Source organism: Oenanthe melanoleuca, chromosome 6, assembly GCF_029582105.1.
Source record: "Oenanthe melanoleuca isolate GR-GAL-2019-014 chromosome 6, OMel1.0, whole genome shotgun sequence".
Classification (NCBI taxonomy): Eukaryota; Metazoa; Chordata; class Aves; order Passeriformes; family Muscicapidae; genus Oenanthe; species Oenanthe melanoleuca.
In genome coordinates, this window is record NC_079340.1 from 15,152,743 (window position 1) to 15,175,834 (window position 23,092).

At 44.5% G+C, this 23,092-nt stretch overlaps 2 protein-coding genes across 12 annotated transcripts in view; one reads left to right on the forward strand and one right to left on the reverse strand.

Annotated features, from left to right (window-relative positions):
* The window catches only part of SEC24C (SEC24 homolog C, COPII coat complex component), a 37,966-nt gene extending 33,873 nt beyond the window's left edge, over nucleotides 1-4,093 (reverse strand). For 10 of the 11 annotated variants that reach the window (XM_056495007.1, XM_056495005.1, XM_056495006.1 and 7 more), the window contains exon 1: nucleotides 3,997-4,093. The gene's annotated coding sequence lies outside the window, so the exon portion shown is untranslated. Of the gene's footprint in view, nucleotides 1-3,578; nucleotides 3,607-3,996 lie in introns of those variants that run through there. The other variant, XM_056494997.1, reaches the window with a different exon arrangement.
* Nucleotides 4,094-6,236: 2,143 nt separating this feature from the next.
* The window catches only part of SYNPO2L (synaptopodin 2 like), a 35,327-nt gene continuing 18,471 nt past the window's right edge, over nucleotides 6,237-23,092 (forward strand). The window contains exons 1-3 of the mRNA XM_056495008.1: nucleotides 6,237-6,700; nucleotides 17,874-18,025; nucleotides 20,472-21,160. Coding sequence (XP_056350983.1) covers nucleotides 6,596-6,700; nucleotides 17,874-18,025; nucleotides 20,472-21,160 — 946 coding nt within the window. The 5' untranslated portion in view covers nucleotides 6,237-6,595. The remainder of the gene's footprint in view (nucleotides 6,701-17,873; nucleotides 18,026-20,471; nucleotides 21,161-23,092) is intronic.

Consider the following 23,092-nt stretch of genomic DNA (forward strand, 5'->3'; position numbering starts at 1 on the left):
ACAAAGCTCAAATAGGCAGGACTGATGCTAGAGAAAAACATCCTACAAAAAATGGTCATTACCATAAACAACAGTTTTCCTGCAAAGCAGGAAGCATCACTCTATACTATTTTCTGTTCCCCTGTATAAGAACAGCTGGCCTTGAAGTCTTGGTCTACACAGTTACAAAGCTACAATTACACCAGAAGGCTGCTGTACAAGACAGACAACCAGTGAAGATCAGTAAAAAACTGATGGGAGGAAAATAAACAGGAATAATGTAGGGAGTGCAAAATATCTACGTTTTTACAATAGCTTCAAGATTACTTAGTATCCAAACAAATCAGACCACAGTGAAGTTTTTATGACACACTTAAAAAAACCTAGTTATTCATATGAGCTCATTTCAATGAGCAAATCTCCCAAATCACTGAAAACTTCATCTTTATAGTCTGCACTCACTGTTAACTCCCTTTTGAAATTGAAAAGCTTGATCTCATCAGTTCTTGTTCACTTTCGAAAGGAAAGGCATACAGCAAAATTACTGATCTTCAGAAATGTGCTAGTGCCTTTTTTACAGATCCCAAAGAAAAAGCCTATTTGTTTCAACTTCTGAGGAGACTGATACTTTAAAAAAAAACCACTCAAACCTGCAACAACAAAAAAATCCCACACACAACCCAAGACAACCACATGGCCACCTATGTTATCCTGAAACTGAAGGAAATATATAAATTTAACTATTTAATTTTAATTTCCAAAAGATGGGATAGAAGAAGAGCACCAGTAATTCAAAATATTGCCTACAGTACTTCTAAAGCTTCTGTTCTGCAACTTTCTGGAAGCAGCAAGGTTTTGCTATTCTTACAAAGACCTAGACTGGAGCAAAGAACACTCTTCAGAAAGGGCAATGTCCTTGCTTTTGTTTCATCGACAGCTTTACTAGGTCTTCTAAGAGCACTCATGGAACACTTGGTTCTTTTCAGATATAAAAAATTACTGGATGGCTATAGAAAATCCTGAAAAAGAAACTCATGTCCTAGAAGTCAGAAACTGCCAACTAATCTGTAAGCTCACAGGCCATTGTAACAAATGCCTCCCATACGTTTGTCCAAATCAACCCAAATGGCAATACTGGAATCAACCCCGAACTGGTTGTAATATGTGGCACTCTCTCTTCCTGCCTGCGCAGGTTCTCAACTTGTTACACCACAGGTAACATTTTCTTCATCTATGCATTTTGAGCTACAGCCGGAAATATTTGTTTTAACAGTTCCTGAAAAGTGTAAGACAGTGTTCAAAGTGAATCTAAGGCATGATCACTTCTATATTCTTCTAAAGAAGGCCACACTAAACCCAGTTTTGTTAGGCTGATTCATCATCCTGGGCAAGGTACAATACAGTATACAAGTAACGAGAGTGAAAGTGATTAAAAACTGAATACAAAAAACCCAGCTTAGTCTTGACCTAACCTTAAAGCTACCACTACTTCCAACCCTTGCCATTACCACCAGATTTCTACTTCAATAACATTTTATACTCTGTTGACCCAAGTCTCCTGGTGGGACTGATTCACATTTCTATCTCTGTAATAAAGCTCTAGGAAAATATTTGAAAAACGCTCTGCTATGAACATGGCTGCTGAAGAGCAACCCCAAGGAGGCAAAAGTCACTGACAACACAGCATCAACAAAATCATAGTGAAAGATCTGTTTCCTTGCTACTTCCATCACCTGAACATATATGTTAAAATGAGTGAAGTACTCTGAATCATTTTTGCATAATTGATTAGAAAAAGTAACATGAGCAGCTTCAAATTTAGGAAGAGGTCAGAAGGAAGAAAGGAATAATGGGAATATATAGAATAAGACTAAAAAACAAGTTTTCTTCACATACATTGTAACACTGGCCATCTCTGTGCTCTGACTTCCTCTACAAAAATACACATTACACAATTCCCATCACTTAGAAGAAACAAAGGTCAGAATTAGCTTTTCTTAGTGCCTACTGCCAGTTTATACTCTTTTAGCGCTATTTTAACAATGAATCTTGCTGAACATATAAAAATAAGCTCTATCTTCACAATTTATCCCTAAAACAGCTTTTCAAACCTAAAGAACAAGAAACATCTACCTCTCTTCTGCAGAGACTTAGTTGTTAATTACTGTTGGTGACTCTTTGTACCTTGCCCTTCCTTAGCCAACCATCAATTCTTCATCTGATTTTTGACCCTCCTTCTGATAGTGTTACAGGAAGATTTTTCCTACCATAGCAGGAAAAAACATTCAATGAAGTACAAGCACCAAACCCCTCATCAAAGAAATAATCCTTTAAATAGCTGCTCATTGCTATAAATCAGCTTTCAAGCATGAAAACAGAACCTGGATTGTCACAGCATATTCAGAAGCAATTATATATTCTTTATATTGACATCCACTTCACAGTCTGTTTACAACAACAAAAGAATTCTGAATGGCACAGCTTTAAGCCAAAAAAGGTAGCTCCATTAGCAAGAACCTGTTCCACAAGAAAATTGATAGAAACGTTTCTGTTTTCACAGAGTGTATATATGTGATTGAAAGTAAGTCTCCTTTAAAGAGGAATGTTTGGAAGTTTCAGGCTACCTATATTTCTATCTGTCCCATAACTGGAACACCTACTCTTGGGGAAGAAAGAAAGAAATAAAGCCAGAGTTCCCTAAATTTACTCATGAAAACTTCACATTAATAAAGAGCAAAGACTTTAGTACAAAATCAGTAGTGATCTCTCATTTAAGTGATGTGATTTTACACTGCATGTAAAAACAACAAAAAAAATTTGCATGTTATATCTCAGATAGTGATTTCTGTCCAACATTCCTCACAATATTTGGTAAAGTTGATTACAGAATCCTATTTCTAGAGCCACACAGAAATGGATCTAGAAATATTTTTAAGGCATTACCACATTAATAGCTAACAATCAACTGAATACTGAACGGGGGGGGAAAAAAAAAAATCTGTATTTTCAATGACAGTACAAATATTAATTACTGTGAAGAACTTCTGTCATAGTTGTAAGCAATTCTCTTATGTCCGAGCAACTACTTCCATTAGCCAGTAAGTTTAAAAAGAACTTCACCTACAGCCTAGTTAGGATGGTTTTGCAGTCTCTCTCAGAGATCAGTACATAGAAAAAAACAAAAACCAAACCCGAACTAAAGGAAACTAAGCCTCAGCATACTCCATCAAAAATATTTCCGAAAAAGAGAGAAAGCAAATTCCAACAACTGAAAATAAAACACATTTAAAGCACCATCTACGTGGAAAGCAAGAGTCCCATCTTGCGTAACAACCTTTTCAAGATTACACTTGTATTCCGATCATGCCATCTCCTTTATTTTCCTCCTTCCTTTTTCACAGCCACAGACAAGCAACCACTAAGTTTTACTATCAAATCCAACCAATCTCAGCCGCCAGATCTACGCAAGGGACGACCATCCTTTGCAAAGCTCGAATGAATGAAAGCTTGAACAGCACAGCACAAACGCCAGGGGAAGGATCCGCGGATTACAGGAGATTAGGGAGGTAGCAGAGGGAGGTATCTGACTCGCGGCGCACCCCGGCCAAAAAGAAGCACTCAGTTCTCCGTGCCGGCCCGACCCGAAGCCGCCGGGTGTCGCAGCACCACAGCGGGACACCGACGGGTCTCTCGGGGCAGCCCGGGCTCTGGAAGCGCAGGCCCCGCCGACAGCCGGGCCGCGGGCGATGCGGGTGCTCCCCCCCGGGCGGGTTCCGGGAAACTGGGGCTCTGAGAACCTCCGGTGGCGCGCAGCACCGCGGGCCCGACGCGTCACCCGGCCGGGCACCACCGGGCCTCGGCAGAGGAGGAAGCGGCGGCGGCGCCTCCGGTCCGGGCCGTGGCCGCACCACCGGGTGCGGTACCGCCCACCCGCTCGCCCGCCGGCCCGCGCGCAGCGGGCACCGCACGGCCCCGCCGCTGGGCCCGGCCACCCGGAGCCCCTCGGGCCTCACTCACCGCCGCTGCTGCCGCCACTGCCGGGCCCACTTCCGGCTCCCGCCCCGCCGCTCCCCGCCCGCCGCTGCCACGTCCGCGCTCCGCCCGCAGGGGCCCGGATGCGGCGCAGGCGCTGCGAGGCGTCGCCGCTGACGCCAGCAGGGGCGGGGGAGACTGCGGGAAGGGCCGCGGGGCTGCTGCTCGCGCAGCCCGAGCCGGCACTGTCCGCACGGGCACCTGCAGAGCCGCGGTCACCATTGACCGCCGTGCCCTGGGCCGCCTGTCTCACCAGCGGCCTGTGACAGACCGCGACAGGCGAGCAAGCAGGGCCAGTTCTGCACCAAGGTGCGAAGAGTTGTTCACTCCCTGCTAACAACAGCGGAGTGATCATCCCTCCGTACTCGGCACTGGTGAGGCCACACCTCAAGTACTGTCTTCAGTAGGTCCTACTGGCCTCCTCACTTCAGAAAGGGCATTGAGTGCTGGAGCGTGTCCAGAGGAGAGTAACAAGGCTCGTGAAAGGTCTACAAAACTTATCTTACAGGAATGAGCGAGAAACCTGGAATTGTCTCAAGAAAAGGAGGCTCTTGGGGGATCTCACTGCCCTCTACAATTGTCTGAAGGGAGCTTGCAGTGAACAGGAGACTGGTCTCTTCTGTGGCTGGAGAGGACAATAGGAAATGGCCTAGAGCTGAGGCAGGGGAGACTCAGATTAGACACTAGAAACATTTTCACTGTTAAGGTGGTCAAGCACTGGAATAGGTTGCCCAGGAATGTGGTGGAGTCACCACCCCAGAGGTGTTTAAGAGGCATCAGGATCTGGTGCTGGGTGATGTGGTTTAGGGGTTACAGTGGTAGTGCTGGGTGGATGGTTGGACTTAAGTGATCTCAAAGGTCTCTTCCAGCCTTGGTAATTCTGTGATTGTGTTGGTGTGTGCCCACCAGTAATATGCAATGGCACTGGATGAGTGGTGCTATAGCATTGGCAATGGAGTAGTCAACTAAGAAATGGCATCACAGCAAACGTACATCCTCTGGATGTTACAGTATAAGGATATATATATTAGTCACTGAGAGCTAAGCACATGCAGAATAAGGAAGAGGTAAGGGTAAGCTTGTCCTCAGTACCTTAATAGGAAATTATGTTTTAAGCCTTGTAGGAAAGAGGGAACATGGACCTTAATTCTTCTATAACTCCCTGGCTTGGGATGGCTAGGAGGTCTTGTCTGTCATGGTCCTAAAGAAAAACCCCTGAAACACTTTGCTCCACTCTTGAGATCCCATCCAGAGACCTGCATCCAGCTCTGAGGTCCTCAGCACAGGAAAGACATTAACCCATTGGAGCAGGTCCAGAGAGAGGGCAAGAAAATGGTCCGAGGGATGAAGGCTTCTCTTACTAACAAAGGCTAAGGGAGCTGGGGTTGTTCACCCTGAAGAAGGTTTTGAGGAATCTTATTGTGGTCTTTCAGTACGTAAAGCAGGCTTTTAGGAAAGCTGGAGACAGACTTTTTAAGAGGGTTATAGTTACAAGACAAGGGGTGATGGTTTTAAATGAAAAGAGGGTAGATTTAGACTAGATACAACGAAAAAAAATTCTGCTATGAGGCTGGTGAAACACTGTAACAGGCTACCCAGAGTGGTGACAGATGCCCCATCCGTGGAAACACTCAAGGTCATGTTGGACAGGGCTCTCAGCAATCTGATATAGTTGAAAATGTCCTTGCTCATTGCAGGTGGGTTGGGCTAGATGGTCCTTAAAAGTTCCTTCCAACCCAAACTATTCTATGGTTCTATGGTTGGGCTCTCTTGGCCATTGAGTCTATGTAAGCAGTGCCCTGCAGAGAACTGCTTGAATCCTGGGTGTAGCTAATCCCAGCTATTCTGGTCCCAGTGTCTAGTATTACGAGTGGGTGTAGGGGATGTCAGGGAGCAGCACGCTGCAGAGGTACATCTATAGTCTGGCTGTGGCTTTCAGGTCAGTCACATATTGCTGCTGCATAACAACACTAGCTGCATAGGGAAAATAGAAGTGAAGAGCACATTAATTGCAAGCTGATTTTGTTCAATTCATAGGGTCAGGTGCTATCACCTAATTTGTACAAGTCTGTGCCTGTGACATGTCCTTGCCTGAAACTCACACTAATGGATCCTGAGTACTGAGTGACTCTAAGATTTGCATTTGGAATGCAAAGTAGAAATAAATTTTTTACTGAAATGCTTCCAGCTTTAAGAGTGTCAGACAAAGCTCTGGAGAGACAGGAGGTGTGCTATTTTCAGCCACGTTCCGGTGAGAGATCCATCGTGCATGCAGGGGGGGCACAGAGGGTGAGATTGACATGACACGTGTGTAGGACAACTCTGGCCCCTTACCAAGGGCAGAATCAAATGTCTAATCATAGGCAGAGCAGCAGCTGAGAGTTCAGAAGAGCAGTGAAGGCTGGGCTTGACAGTCTCAGCTCGTGTGTGTGTGTGGACTTCAAGGAGAAAGTGAGCAGAGGGCCTTGTGGGGTCTGGAGAGTGGTGGTGTGAACTGTGAATATGGGAATAGAAGATTCTGCCTGTTAAGAACTGGAGTCTGTACTGACGTTGTGACGACAAAAATATCTAAAGCACAGAAATCATGGGAGCTGAAGAAGAAATGCTCATCACTCTGTCTGGAGGTGCCCCCTGGGGCTTCCGCCTGCAAGGGGGTTCAGAGCAGAAAAGACCCCTTCAAGTGTCAAAGGTAGGATCTTGAGGTGTAAACTGTGAGAGCAAAGTTGTTCTGCTGAACTAAGATACCCCTACTGAGTTGGGCATCTTTCATTACTGTTAAGGAATACAGGAACTCCTTACCTTGGCAGTAGATCTTGAAAGGAAAGCTTGGGTGGTTGCTCAAGCAGGGTGTGAGGTGGGCTGCGGGTCCTGGAATAGATGCTGTTGAGGTAAAGACAAATGTCAGGTGACGATCTGCTTCAGTGCAGTTCAAACACTTTGTAGGCTGTACAACTCCCTTGAGTTGTCAGCAGAGCTATAACCATAGTGACAGTGCAGGGGAAAGGGCTCAAATATGGAAACTTCAACATTCCTGTAAGACATCTAACTTACGGAAAAATAAATTGAAGCAGTAAAAGCCATACTTTTAATTCAACTGACGCTAACACTTCATTATTATATTCCAGCTTTCAAAACACATGCACATTTCTTAGTGCTTCTTCTGTTGGTGAAAGTTTTTCAGCACTGTCTGAAGTGAATATTTGTGATGCTCTAAGCAGAAAACACTGGTTTAATTTCAAGAATTTAAGAAAAACAGTTGTTTAATTGTGAGATTAAAAACATGGAATAAACATGAACCTTGTCTTGCACTACTTTTGATAAACAGCTGGTACTGTTGTCTTTTCAGAAAGACTACTGAATAGATTGAAAACTATGGAAAAAAAGGTCCTCTTTATTAAGCTTATAACAGCTGCATTAGCCTTGACACAATGATATCTCAATGGAAAGCACCCAGCAGCAGAAATGAAAAAATGCTCTGCCCAGCTCCTTCTGTTTCCTTAAGCAGACCATGCCTCTGACAGCATTTTGAAATTAAATGTTCTGTGTCACTTGGCTCACCCTAGATCACGGAGTGTTTGTCAGTAACTTCTGCCAAATGGTTTGGAACCCCAGAGCTTGGCCTTGAAGTGAATGTTTCTTATGTAGAGAGAGATGATTTTTCTCCAGAAAAACAACTTCTGCACCAACTCATAGAGTTTCAAGTGTTAAAAAGAAAGAATCAATATCCTTGAAACAGGTGTCTGGCATCAGTAGTTCTTAGCAAAATTGAATTTTCAGGGGTTACATTAACTCTGCATGGTCTAAGATTATTTTGACTCTTTTTTTTCCCTCAGTAGACAAGAAACTGGGACTGAAGAGGGAGGAGATTCTGAGTGTCTGTAAGGATTACTCAGGATTGAACAGCAGCAAGAACTAGTCATTACCCAGGCTAAGTTGCACCTTAAGGTGAATGGAATATTGCTCAAGGATTAGTAGCACTTGCAGGAAGGTATTAACTAGAAGCAGCTCTCACCCAGAACTGGGTGCTGTACTTTAAGTCTAGCAATAAAAATATATAGAATTTTACAATACTTGGATACTACATTAAAAATAATTATGGAAAATATAATTGATACAAATCCATTTGAGGCTTAAAGTATACATCATTCTTTAGGCAGGATTTTTATTTTATAATTATCTTTTTTGTCTATTAGCACCCAGAATTTAGTAGCATCCAGTGACCTTATATAATATCTTAAAGGCAACACCATTTAAATAGTCTCCAAATAATGGATTTTTAGGTCCTTACCAGGTACCCAGGAAGATCATACCTGAATGTAACCTGCTTAGAAGAGAATAAACTGCCAGGTGTCATGTGATGGAACATACAGACATGAATAGCTGATAGGTGCCAGGAAATAACTGAGTGGATACTGTTTGTGTCTCAGGGATTCCAGTGCTGTCATTTTAGACAATTTCAACTTCTAGGCTAGCAAAGTCATAGTAGTAACATTAAGGAAAGATGCTTACCTTTGGATGCTGAATCAAATTATGAATAAGTGATAAAAAGTTAATTTAGGATATTAATCAAGTATAACCAACACATTATATATAAATGGTACATTTTGTACTGTGGTAGAGATGCTGGAATTGCTAAGCCAGACTAGGTTAAGAGTCACCTCTTGTCCTGCTTCCTGCATCCTTTGTGTTTCCTGCAAGTATTTCAGAGGAAATTGTAAGTTTCACCAATGCATCTAATTTTTGCATAATGAAATGTGAAGGGAAATCCTTTCCCTTCAGGTAGTTATCAGCATGTCCTAGGAAGTAGCTAAGAATTGGTAGTCCTAGTGGTTTACCCTATAGATAAACAGAAAATTGTTTCTGAACAACTAGTACCTTACCTGTCTAAGTCTTCCTAAGGAAGATTTGATAACACCAAGCAATCAGGCATTCCAAAGACTGAATGTTGCACTAAGTGGGGTTTCCTGTTTAAATTGCTCTTGTTGTATTACAAAGCCCTTCACAATTCCTCATCTTACACAAGATAAAGTTCATAGTCTTCTTGCCTTTATGATTTCTGAAGTTTACATCACCATCATCTTTTTATTGTTTCTCTTTACAGAGATTATGATAAAATTAATCACTGATTGCTGGTCTTGGTATCTTTTTTCTATTTTCCTGAAAATTCTTTGGGTATGCTGTATGGTTTTCCTTTCTCCTTTCCTTTCTCCTTTCTCCCCTTTCTCCCTTCCCTTCCCTTCCCTTCCCTTCCCTTCCCTTCCCTTCCCTTCCCTTCCCTTCCCTTCCCTTCCCTTCCCTTCCCTTCCCTTCCCTTCCCTTCCCTTCCCTTCCCTTCCCTTCCCTTCCCTTCCCTTCCCTTCCCTTCCCTTCCCTTCCCCATTGGTGGGCCTCTAACTGGTTGCTGGCCAACAGCATCCTGAGCTGCATCAAAAGAGGAGTGGCCAGCAGATGGAGGGAGGTGATTCTGCCCCTCTGTTCACATGGAGCATTGCATGAGCCTCTGGGATCCTCACTGCAGGAAAGATGTGTACTTCCTAGGGTCTAGAGGATCTACATGATCCAAGGGATGGAAAGGTGCTCCTCTGCTATGAAGACAGGCTGAGACAGTTGTGATTTTTCAGCTGGAAAAGAAAAGGCTCTTGGGAGACCTCATTGTAGCCTTCCAGTACCTGAAGGGAACTTAAAAAAGAGGGAGAGATATGTTTTAAATGGGTAAGTAGTGATAGGATAAGGAGGAATTATCTTAAACTAAAAGAGGAGAGATTTAGATTAGATGTAGTGAGGCACTGGAACAGGTTTCCCAGAGCAGTTGTGGTTGCCCCATTCCTGGAAGTGTTCAAGGCAACGTTGGATGGGGCTCTGAGCAACTTGGTCTAGTGGAAGATGTCCCTGCCTGTAGCAAGGGGGCTTGGAACAAGATGGCCTTTAAGATACTTCCCAACCATTTTATGACTCTATGATAACTAATTCTGTGTTCAAGTTCAAGTTATGGAACCAAACCAGCTGTGTCTGTCTTGGGATCAGAACATTGCTTTTTCCAGCAGTGCCCAGTGGATACTGAGGACAAAGCACAAATTTAAGTAACACAAGAAAGATTGAAATGCTAGCATTAACACCAACTGATTCTATGGTTCCAGATCTGCAACTGCAAATGCCTATTTCAATCATCTTAAGCTTGCCTACAAGAGCACATAGTGACTCTTGTTCCACCAAAACAATAATTTGCAGTTTCCAGGTGCTAAAATTGCCTGATGTGACTCTGAAGGCTACCATACTGTTGAGTATTTGAAAGGCGTACCATTAATAATTCATCTCATAAAACCAGATACAATAAGAGTAGAATGAGACCAAAAAATAAACACTAGAAAACTTCTAAGTGAGGAGCCATCAGTGAGATAGATGATTTTTCAATGAGGGTTGTATTAAAGTATCATACTGTAATGAGTAAGCTGAAAGAAAAACAGACATTGATATGCTCAGCAGGCAGATACACAGCATGATCAAACATCAACAGAAGACATGAATCATTCTGCAGAAATTGGAAAGGATAGGAATATCGAGAACTAGAGAAACAAATAAAGACTAAAGAACACAAAAAGCAAAGGACAATCTTCATTTTGTTCTTAGTTAAAGCAATGTCCTTTTAAGTGAATTCAGTTGAACTTCTCTGGATTCATATTGGCTTATTGTGATTCCTAATGAATCTTTTACCTCTTACCTAATGAAGCACATAAACTCTAGTGGGAGTTTATACTACCCCTCAACAACAACAACAACAAAAAAAAAAACCTGATTTGGTCTAGCTCAGTAGCTATGCAAATAAGAACACAGCACAAGAAATCTTTGACCAGAAATAGTCTTCAGGAAAGAAGGAGAACAAACGTAAACACAAGAAGCAAAAAGGATCCATCGGTGGCAAGATTTTTATTTTAGGAAGGCTGAGGGAAAGTACATGGACCTCAGGTGTAGCTGTAACTGATGAGAAAGCTTACCCATTCTGAAAAGAGAGTAAGAGAGAACAATGCCATCAGGTTCCTGCAGGATTTCTGTGCAGTAAGGATATGTGCGTCAAATACTTTTGAAACAAAATAAATTGTAAAATAGCTAGTCTGAAAAAAGTTGTAAGCACTAATGCCATTAATCAACCAAAGTAGAAACCTAATATGAAATTACATTATGGAAATAATTTTTATGAAGATGAACAGGACAGTTTTAAGATTATTCAAGTGCATGCAAACCTGCCTTTAGTGATCATGCTGCAAAACAAGATTTATTCAATGAGGGGCAAACACAGTTACTTTCTATAAGAAGCAAGGGAAGCACCTCCAGCACAAATACAAGTAATACTGACAAAATAGAGGAAACCGAGTCTTTACAGCTGGTACTGATAGTAGAGGCAAAGGACCTGGGCATATTAGTGCGTCACGAATAATAAGCCAGCAAAATTATTAATCTCTGGGGCAGAAAAAAAAGGCGAACATAAACAAATGAGCCTCAGGTGGATGTACCTTACAGAGATTGGAAGGCATTGATATTACTGTTTAATGCACAAGGGAGAATTCACTGGAAATAACATACTTACAGAACCAGCCCCTGGTTGTAAGGTGGAGCAGCCAAAGAAAAGGAAGGGATAAGAGAAGGCTTCTTTCACCTAGCAAAATATTGAAAGAGGTGACTGTAATCTACAAATAGATGTCGAGCAAATACCAGCAACACTATTCAAATATAGGTGACAGCATTGACACCACAGAGCAACTAACCAGGGAGGTTCAGCAATGACTTTGCAATCTAGAAAAAGAATTGAAAAATCTTTTGAGTCAGCTTCTGAACTAGGGTAAATAATATGGCTCTAAAAACTACAGAGGATTTGCCCTGGTAGCTCAAGAGACTCCTTTCAGTTGGCTGTTCTGTACAAATACTCTGCAGCAATGTTAGGGGAAGCAGTAACACAGAATTGTATTGGTTCTAAAATCAAAAATTGTTTTGTCGTTTAAGAACAGTTCGTCGCCTTTTTAGCTCTTTCCCACATATTCCCACTTTTTCCTGTATGGTTCTCTGCTGATAATTCACTGTTTCTACTGTCTCCTCTGCAAGATATCCTTGCTGCCTGTTTCTCATGTCATGGCTCCCTGTGACACACGGCCTGGCTGCTCTGTGCCATTCTGCTTTGCTCATGTGACATTCCTGCTGGAGGTACCAGCTCTAACCCAAATAGGTCTGATGGCTTCCAAATTTGCGAGCACCTTCTCTTCCTCTCCCCTTTTCAGTGGGTAGCCTGTTCTTTATCTGTTTTCACAAATATTTACTGTCACACCTAAAAAAGCACTGCTAGTCTGTAGCAGTCACTAATGCTGGTTTTGGAGTGCCTCAAGCTGTTTTGGGGGTGCTCCTGGACATATTTTATGGGCTGTTGGCACTTAGGCAGGTGCTACACTTGGCTGCTAGTGAGCACATGCTGTGGGACTTTCCGAGGACGTGGAAGAATCTCTTGATGAGAAGCTGCACTGAAATTATACATGCAACCACCATCCATCTATACCTGGTGCATTAAATGTACCTGGGACCATTCTCTGGCACTTATGCCAGCTGCTACAGAGTATAATGAAGCCTAGCCCCAGAAATTAATATTTCCTGTTTTTCCAAACAAAATGGCCACATGTCCACAGACAGTGGCTCTGGGAATGGTTTGTTCTAGCTCCCAAATTGTGCCTGGGAATTGTTCTGGACAGCAATAGCTGATCTGAGCCAAAGATATGCCAAGGATCATTTTAGCAGTTTAATGCTACAGTAGTTGCAGTCCAGAGCTCAGGTGCATTCGCTGACATTATCCAGCCTGCTACTGGCCAGAATGACTAAATATACCTGTGTAGGCTGAGCCTGGTTTTTGATGTACCTTCATACCTACAAGATGACACAAAGATGTTGCAAGGCAAGAGAAGCTCTCTGTATCTAAGTGCCCTAGATCCTTCAGGTGAATGGGGTACTTCTCTAATCAATACTTTTGGCTGATCCTGTCCTTGCTGCCGCAGAACAATGGTGCTTATCCTCCTCAGACTGAGGCTGCCTTTGGGTTGGTAAGTGCTGTCTTTTGGTGCAAACAGGTCCATGGTTAGGGATGACCTGAGTGTTTTCTCTGAGGCCACACAAAGAATCATCCAGGTCTTCTGAATCCCACTCTAGCCATCTCCTCACTCTAGCCACAGGGGTATTCTTCTTCACATAAAAAAGACAAAAACCAAACTGGCCCAATAACCAAAATGATATGAATACACGTCTTCAGAAAGAAGAAAAGATGAAGGGTGTTTGTTTCTGCTTTTGCACATAGCAACTGCTCTGTTTGTGGTTCAGCTGAGCAGGACGTTCTAGGAGGAGCAGGCCCACATGCTGGTTGGCTCTTGCTTGAGTCATTCCATTTTGGTAATGCTTTATACCACAAAAAGTAATTTCTTACCTCTCCATGAGAACCCTGTGACAGGATTGCAGTTCACATAAGGCTGGGAATGAAATTTAAACACTGCCAGGTTGTATGGAGTATTGGACCCCATGGCATTGTAGATTCTGGGGGAAGGGGATGGATGTGTGTTGAGAGATGCAATAAAAGAGTGGAAGGCATTGGGTGGAAAGATGAATTGTATTCAGTATAAAACTCTGACTTGGACTGAAGCTGCTAAATTTCCACTGGAAATATTGTAGGAGATTAGGTGAAGACTGATAATACAATTTATCTTCCTACCATATATGCTGAGATCTCCCAGTGAGAGGAAGTGGGAGGTGGCTTGGGGAGGCAAGGGGGGAAATGGATGACATGAGCCTACACTGCAAACCACTTCTATTTACCCACAGCCTACTTCATTACAAAGAAGCGGTGCTGGCCAGCAGGGAGAGTGGTTGCAAAGTTTCAAAACAGGTTTCCTGGGCTGTACTGAGGCAAGATGTGAAGCCACTGAGTTACTATCAGGATTACTCTATTCTTAGCATCCCAGCATGTGTTCAGCCCCCACATACCACTACCTAAATATAGTCCCTACTGAAGGACAGATGCTGCCAAGTTGCATCTGACCCCCTCCTCTCTTGCATTCTATCCCTTAAAGCTAGGCTGAATTCCCCAAAACACGTCAACAGTCAGCATGTCCTTTTGTCTGCCATGGGCTGTAAAAGGAAACTTTCAACACCTTTTCTTCCTTTCCTCTTCAGTTGTTTCCTTGCTCTTTTTTTTTTTTTTTTTCTTTTTCCTTTTGTCTCAGCTGCGTCCATCCTTTCCTTTCTGTCTGATTCAAGATGATCAATGGGAGGAAGCAGGGAAAGTAATGAAAGAAAATATATGTGTGTATGTGCATGTATATAGGTACTTCAGACACCCAAAATTCTCTGACAAGGGCTCTTTTGTCACTACAAATCTTCTGCTGAGAGGACAGAGAGATGGACAGTTTTCTGAGTAAATGTGTTCCAGTTTTTCACACTGATTTGTATTCCAGTAGGATAAATCCACATGAATCTGAAATTGGGATTTCCTAAACCCATTTGAAATCCAAACAGGACATACCTTGATATGAGAATGCCATGGGAGAGTGTGTCCACTGAGGCATGGAATGGAAAGTCTAACAGTCACTTCCAAGAGGCTAACAGAATTTGTGGGGCTCCTCCCACAAAAGGAAAGGTCAGTTCTCATCAGTATGTGCTAGAAGGTTGAACAGTGCAATACCCCAGGGCCAGGTCTGGGGCCAGCCCTGACCACTTGACAGAGTCAGTCAGTGCTGCTTCTCATTTGCACATGAAAGCTCTCCTGGTATGTGTTACAGAAAGTAGAGAGGTTTTGTCTTTGAAATAACACTTTTTTCCAACTTTTCCCATCTTTTCAGAACAGCTGTTGGGTGACACCTTCCAAGTTTTCTGCAGCTTAAGCAGAAGCTCTCTGTTAGAGACACTTCATGTGGCTCACTGGGTGCCCAGGAGAGGGCATCTTTAGGACATGGAGAGCAAGTGGCTGATCCTGAGGGCAGCCTGACCTTCAGGATGGGCAGGGAGCCTGGCTTTTGGACTGGGCAGCCATTCTGGCTTGGGGCCTCAAAGGCTCAGTGCTGCCCTCGCTGTACTCAAGATGAGCAGGTTATGGGTTGTCATTAAAGTCTGTACAGCACAGAGGTGGCAGTCATATAAAACCTGGCAGGCTTGTATTGGTCTCTGTCCAGAGGCTCTGCAGCCTCCAGCACACTGCACCCTGCTGTCATGGCTGTGGATTAAGTCTTGTCCTGTCCTTTCTCTGCACAATCCTCTTCTGTGTTTAACCCCTTGGCCTTCCTCCCTAGCAAATGCAGTGGGGTAGGGGTTTGGTGTAAAAATGAAACTGTGGTTAGGTCATGTTCCTCTGATCCCAGGAAGCTAATTCATAAATTTCCAGGAAGGGTTTATAAATCCGTGGAAGACTGAGCCAGACACATGTTATTTTCAGACTCTATAGGTCTCATCCTGCACTGGAAGAGACGTAGTTCTGTTTTCCCAGAAGGAATGAAGACATGGAAAAGTCCTTCCTGGATTGTAGAGCACTGCAGTACCAATAGTTGCTTTAGTGTACGTGCTTTCTGTTAGTCCAGTAAAATTTGAGCACAGACTAAGCCAGACCCAGCATCCTCATTAACCATGAGAAAAATGTATTGCCTGCTCATGATTATCAGCCCACATGGCCTGCTTGAGTCCCACTAGCCTTCTCTGGTATAAAGGTACCTGAAACAGCCTTGGGCAGTGCTGGGAGCACAGTCTGACCCTTCCTGCCTGGGAACCCCCAAACAGTTTCCTAAAAAGACTTGCAGTACTGAGGGATTAGAGAATTGCAGGAAGTTTACTGTTGCTGTTCTGGCTGGTCACCAGCCTACATCCTTGGTTTCAGTGGAGGAATACCATGGGATGTGAAGAATACTCTGAGCACCTGCTGGCAGTCTTTAACCCCCAGTCCCCTCACTTCAAAACTGGGAGAGATACTCAGCAATTATGTTCCCATCCAGTGCTAAGCACCAAGTACTTGGCTATGGAGCAGTTGGCCTTTTGAGGAATACTGGAAAACCCTCCTTTTAACTTCTTTTCAACTTCCTAACTGTTTTCATTAGCTGCTGTGTCAGTAGGCAGCACTGGAAAATGTGTCTTCTTTACCTTCTCAGTTGACAGCTGCATCTGGAGGAAGTATCAGGAAGCAGCATTTATACTGTAACAGTGGTTCTTCAGCAGTAGCTCATTACAGACCTACACATGCTCATTCCAGGCTTATATTAACAAGGAGGGAGATAAAAGACAAAAATGACAGAGGCTGATGGATGTGGCAGCTGGGATGAGCCAGTCCCTATTTTAAGCATTCAGGCAAGATTTGGGGTCAAGTTGGAAAGGCTACAAAGTGATAAAGTACCAGTGAACACAAAAACAACTTGAAGCATAGCTCTCCTCTTTCCATCTTCTTTCCCAACACCTCTCAGTCCTGCTGACAGGCTGACCTGGGAGAAGTGTTGCTCTTGTCTGCTCACCACAGCCTGCAGGGTCAAGCCCAAGGCACTCTCACACCCCATGGGTGCAGGGGGCCTGGGCCCTAAGACCAGCCAGTCATGCCATGGGATTTCCTTAGGGCTCCAGCTTCTCCTCTCCTGCTCCCCTGCTGGCCCTGCAAGAACAATGGCAGCAATCCTCCCACGTTCACTTCTCTTTCCTGAAGCTGCCATTATGATTTATAGATGAGTCTGGTGGCTCAAGCAGCAAGGCTGTGAGATATGGGTGAAGGTGCCTGTTGAGTATTACTTCTCTGCAGGGATCTGACACAATCTGTTCACTGTACCCTCTGTTAAGCAGCTATACAATGATTTGTCTTTCACTTAACTGCAAGATCTGAAGAAATATTCTAGAAGAATCTACAAATATTACCTTAGTCCTTGCTCTGACAGAGTGATTTTACCTGGCTATTCTTTTATGTGCAAAATGAGTACATTATGGGTGCCAAGCTGTCCTACAAGACTATCCCCATTGCTTGCCTGTATGGGAGAGGTCTGTGGTTTTTGTCTGAGTGCACATTAGGTTTGCTTGGTTGCCCTACAGAAAGGCTAGGCTGAGTTGGTAAGAAGTTTAACTGATGGATGATGGAATGAAAGAAAGGGAGAGGGAACACTTGGTGTAGGATGGCCATGAGAGGCCTGATCTAGGAGCTCATCTGGAACCAGTGACTCTGATTCCCTTCTCAGATATAGCAATGCATATCTTGCACAACTCCTGTTAAGGCTAAAGATTTATTCCAAGTTTACACTTGTGTAACAGGACACCATATGGCCTGATGCAGATGTCCAGAAATACACTGACCAAAGCCATTGGAGCAGAAATGCTTAACAACAGAATATGCCTCAGAGCTGCCACATCTCCCCAGTATCAGCTTCCCTGATGGTACTTGCAGAGGTTCTGCATGAGTCAGGGATCATACCAAGGAAGTACAGTAGAGACATGCAGAAGGACACACAGTCATGTGCAGGCATAGTCTGTTCCCTCTCTGAAACACAGACTCCTTAACCAACTTAGGAGATAGGGAACAAGAGGAAAAGAGCATGTAGATATTCTCGAGTCTTTCATCTGCACTAAAGAACTTGAACAGGGTTGGTGATCAAGTCAGGCCTATGCTCAGCAGAGTGATTCTTGAAATTAACAGGAATACAGAGACCAAAAGGCACAGCCAGGGCTCATCCAAGAGGATTAGTGGTCCACTCTGTCAACACAGTAGTCTTAGGCCTTATTTTATTCTGTGAGTAATGGAGCAATAGAAGGGTCAGCAAGAGACAAGCAACTGAACTAAATAGCTGTTGTTCTTCCCTTCATCCTTCTCCTCTCTCCTGCTTTTTCAGATTCGAAAGAGAAGCAAAGCATGCCGTGGAGGCCTGTGGGAAAATGATGTTCTAGTATCTATCAATGGGAAGTCATGTGCTGGCCTGTCCCATGCTAATGCCATGCAGATCATCGATTCCTCCAATGGCACGCTCAACATCCGCGTGAAAAGGTAACCTGCTCTCAAGTCCCAGTGCTGTGACAGTGCAGGCACTAGGGTGGTTTCATCCAGAACAGCAGCTGTCCACATCCAGCAGAAACAAGGCAGGCAGGAAGCCTTTGGTTTTACCATACTGCAAGGTGTACTAGGAGGACTTACCCATGTCCTAACATGGCTAACATGTAGACATCTCAATGTTTTGCCCTGTCCAACACTCTGTATACTGACTCCCACAAGGATTAGAGGTGTGTAGCTAAGCCCCCTTTTTATGGGAAGAAATATCTGTGCCAGTCTCTAGTTCAGGGGATTGGGCTTAAATTTATGGACAAAAAATAGTCCTAGTAACATTCCTCATCCTCCCTGTGCCAAGTTAGCCCAGCGTCAGCGCACGCTGGGTGCAGCCCAAGCTATAAATGAATAATCCTATAAAGGTGAAGGCAGCAAAACTGTGTGAGGTCTTCACTAGTCCACACTACTGCCTAAACAGAAGTCACCCTCAGAAAATCAGGCCCTGGTGAAGGGGTTTGGGAGATGTGATCTTCTACAGTCCTGAAAAGACAGAGAGAGCACTGTGAGCAGTGAGGAGGGACAGCCACGCTGGTTGCTGTCATCCCTAAAGCAGGAGCAGAGGTGGGCAGTGCTCAGAGAAGGAAAGACTGAGCATATAGGATCTTCCCCTTGGCTTCAGAGCCTTCTGATGTTCTCACTCTATACCCTAGCTGTGATTAAGTCAGATGAGTAAGTTCTATACAAGGTGTCCAGAGTAGCTCCTGGTCCCTTGCCAAGGCCTTATCGCACACCATTGGAGCCTATCTGTAGTCAACAGGTGCCTAGGCGAATTCTAATCAGTCAAAATCAGCACACTTTGAATTAACACACTGACAAAGGCAGATTTCTCACAGCCCTCCGGATGGAGCCAACACTGCATGGTTTGGAAATAATGTAATCAGTTTGCTTCATTTGGAGTAGTGGAGAAATCATAAAATGTTTCTTTCTTGATCACGTCTATTCCCATTTCATCTTCATGTTCCCAGAGAAAACACCATTCCTGTTCAAAAAAGAGAGGTAGCTGGATGACTCTGGAGTATGTGTGTTTCAGAGAAAGAGGAAGGGAGAGATACTGGCCTGACAGAACAGAAAAAGAGAAACTGGCTTACAAGCAGTTATGCTTCTCAGTTACCCGGTCAAGTGTTCAAAGAAGAGGAACAGTCCCGTTCTGTTTTGCTTGTGGAATGTTGAGGTTGCTCCCCAGTGAGATTTTATAATGGTAAAGTATTAAAAAATGAACTTCCAGAGAAATTCTCCCACCCTTAGCTTCCATAAAAGTTTGCATTTGACATAAATATAAATTTTTCACAGTTTAGAATTGGGATCCAAGTAATGAGTTCCACCACTTTACAGAGGCAATGCTGGCTGCCTGGCTTCATGGCATGCATATTCAGAAGGCAAATACTTAGGACTTCTTTATGGCTCTTATAAGCCCTGGTGAGTCTGACAGAGAAGGAACAAGTACCCAGTTCCATCTGTGTGGGTTGGAGTCAAACTGCTATTGAAATCCAGACTCACTCTTGAGGAGAGGGAAGACAGAATCAGCTCTTTTCCTGTCAGCATAGCCAATTCTCTTTCCCTCTGGAAGCCAGCAGTAGGGTTGACTGCCCCAGTCTGCCTGGCACCTACTCCAGTCACCCTTCCAGATATCTTAGAGGCTTGAAATTGCTATGTCTATGCCAAAGGCAAATGCCACCATGCATTGGGCTGGCCAGTATGTCTGCATATGGTTGTCAAAACCCAGGTACTGATAGTTAGCTTGTGAAGCAATCCCACAGTGAGCAGGCTAAATATTAGAATGGTCTCCTACCACTAGATACCATAGTCCTATCCCCAAAAAATACTTGGGACTTTATATCCTCCTAAGTATTTGCTATTTACTCCCATGTAGACATCAGAGCAAACAAATAGCACTGACTTCTTGGGAGCCCAGTCTGAACTAAAGCAGTTTGGGGGTGCCAGGATCTGCAGATCTGGCAGTCTCAGCTGCAGGAGCAGCTGGAGTGCAGTCTGATAGCTGAGCACCAGCCGGTCTCTGCTGACAAGCTGCAGGCTGAGGGTAGGTCTCACTGTCCTGGGGAATGCTTGCTATGCAGGAATTCCTCTCTCCAGGAGAAACGCCTGAGCAGTTTATAAGCTTGGTAGATTTTTTATGGTTTTAGGGCATTCTGATTTTTGAGTGTTTAACACCTGGTTTCTGTAGAGCTGTGAAGCAGAAAATCAGAATGAGAGTATGTAGCTTATGTCAGGGACAAGTCTGTCCTTGGCGTCAACACTTCAGGTGTCTGTACCACCTGGAAAATACCTGTGACACTGCTCCAATCCATAGCCCTCTCTCATGCCAGGGTTTCCTTCCAGTTTAGCTACACAAGCCAGACCTCGCTCATCACTTTTCCTTCTCTCCCCTCAGGATAGTCGGCGGGGACCAGACTGGCCCGTGGCTGCAGCGTTCCCCTTCTCCAGGGCAGCGAGTGCTCTCTTCACCATCCCTGCTCAGCCCCCCGGCACAGATACTCAGCTCTGAACCAGCAGGAGCCCCAGCCACCACTACACAGCCCTCCCAGCACTCCCAGTCCTCCCAGCCCTCACAGCCATGGAGGTCACAGAGGCACCTGGAGAGCCTCACGTCCCCGCCGGACAGCGAGGCATACTATGGAGAGACAGACAGCGATGCTGACAATGTGGCGCAGGAGAAGCACCGGCGGGCTCGCAAGAAGAGCCCGCGCTCGCCCCCTGACAGCACCACCAGCGGGCACGCCCCGCAGGACGAGGTGTCCCTGTCCGAGCAGAGCGGCTACGAGAGCATGCCGGAGGCTGCTGCGCAGGGGGCCGCAGAGCCGGCCAGCTCCAGCGGGGTGGCCAAGAGGGAGATTGTCTGCCTGCCTGGCAGTCGCACTGACACTCCGTTCTCAGACAGCGAGGGACAGCTGCGGCCACCGTCAGCAGAGGGACGGGAGCCTTCTCCAGAGGCGATGCTCCTGCCCCATGCCACCAAGGCTATCCGAGCGGAACGCCATCTCATTCCCATGGTGGGGCCAGTGGAACACCCGATTGACGAAGACCTAACCACCACCTATACAGAGAAAGCCAAGCAGGCCAGTAAGTCCTCTAAACTGCCATTCACCCATGCCTTTTCCTTGTGCTGGATTCTCCTTCCAAAAGCCTGATTCCTGCAAATGTCAGGTGGGTTAGTTCCTCTAGGTTACAAAGGAGCACCAGTCAAATCAAACCTGCAGAGACCAGGGCTTCCTGCTGCAGCACTGGAGTCTACCTCACCCAAGACATCCTAAGAAACAAATAAGAGAAAGGGCCTGGGGTCAGGGGTTTGGGAGTCACTCACAGAGGCTGCAGCAATTCAACCAGATGTGCACTAGTACCTCAATGTGCTGGAAAAAGATGGGTGCCATTGGTTTCTTCAACACTTTGGTCTGAGAAGACTCAGGTGACATGATGGTGTCAGGAAAGAACTTGGAGGTTAAATTTCCCTGGCTTTCCAGAGGTCTTATGGCAGCTCAGTTTGCTCCTTAGCTACCTGTCTATTAAGCACAGGACACTCATTTCAAGAGGCTGCCAAGGAGTCCTGTGTTCAGTTCAGCTCTCCGTGGGCACAGAGGAATGCAGTATTACACAATTAAGGATGATGGGAGATAATTTGCAGACAGCATAGCCGCAAAAGAGTCATATCAGTAACTGATTTATTTCCCTCACCCTGTCCAGCTGAGGGAGGGACTCTTCTACATCAACTTTCCCTGCAAGCACTCACTCCAGCAAAGATGCCCATATCTGGCAGCAGCTGATGAGTTCAGGTAGAATTATTAATTTTTTAGGTGTTGGCAGTGGAGAGGTGCCAGCAAGGACAGGCAGGAGATGGTAAATCAGCTCTTGAAACAGATCCTTCTAGTGCCATCCCTCATAGTCAAGACCTTTCCATGTGGAATAAAGTACTGAAAAATGTAGTGTAGTCTATGGGTGATGAGCCTGAAGTGACCTTAATTGTGAATATCTTTCCTGGTTTCTGCTACACATGGAGTATTTCAAGACCAAACATGAGGGCAGAACAAAGTGTTACCTTATTTCACAGTTGTGATCTGTATAGTAATATTAAAAACAAGGTAATGATAAACTTATTTTCATATATGTACCTCAGTGTGTAGTATAACTGACTAATTTACATTTCTCTGAGCCTGGAAATAAAGCAGATTTTTAAAAAGTGACTTTAAAAAAGAGACAGAATGGAAAACAAAGACACAGAAAAGTTACTAGACTGAAACAAAAAGAAAACATGGGGATTTTAACTTCTGATCCTCTGCTTCAAATGCTAGACATTTTACCCAGGACAGATAATACTGCAAGGCAGTTATTAAACCTCTCTTTTCTCTTTTCCTTGGGCTAAATATTCTTTTATCTGTTCTGCCTAAGGAGTTCTATAGAGGTAACTTTCAAACCTAGGTGCTTCCTTCAGACAGGGCACTGTCCTACTGCTCTTTCCAGCATTAAGAGCGGAGGCTCAGTTGGGTACCTTATGTCTTGCCCTGCTGGGCAGTGCACCTGACCTGATGCCTTGCTCTACTTCTTCCTAGTCCTTAGCTTTCATTTTCCTTAGGACAGGAAAGAAATCAGCAACTTCAATCTCCCTAAAGACGAAGCTATTTTTTCCCCCTTTGAATAATGTACAAGCATGAGGTGAATGTTGAGAAAGGCATGTTCAGCTGCTCCCTGCCACCTGATAGTACTAGCAGTAGAAGAGCAACTGCTTTACATCAAGACTTATTTCCATGGACAGCATCAGTACAGAGGGATCCCAGAAAAGCTATGTATTTAATTTAGAGCATTTCTGATGGCAAGATAATATCCCATGGTGGGAGATGATGCAACAATATTGCCAGCTGGAGTTAGGGTTCCCAGAAGCACTGCAGACTGAGGTAATATTTTATTCTCCTGTTACTCCATCACTGCTCACCCTCTTTTTGGTTTAGGTTTGGCCATGGGTCCCCTTCTGTAGGAGTTACTCTTCCAGGGATGGTAACTCAC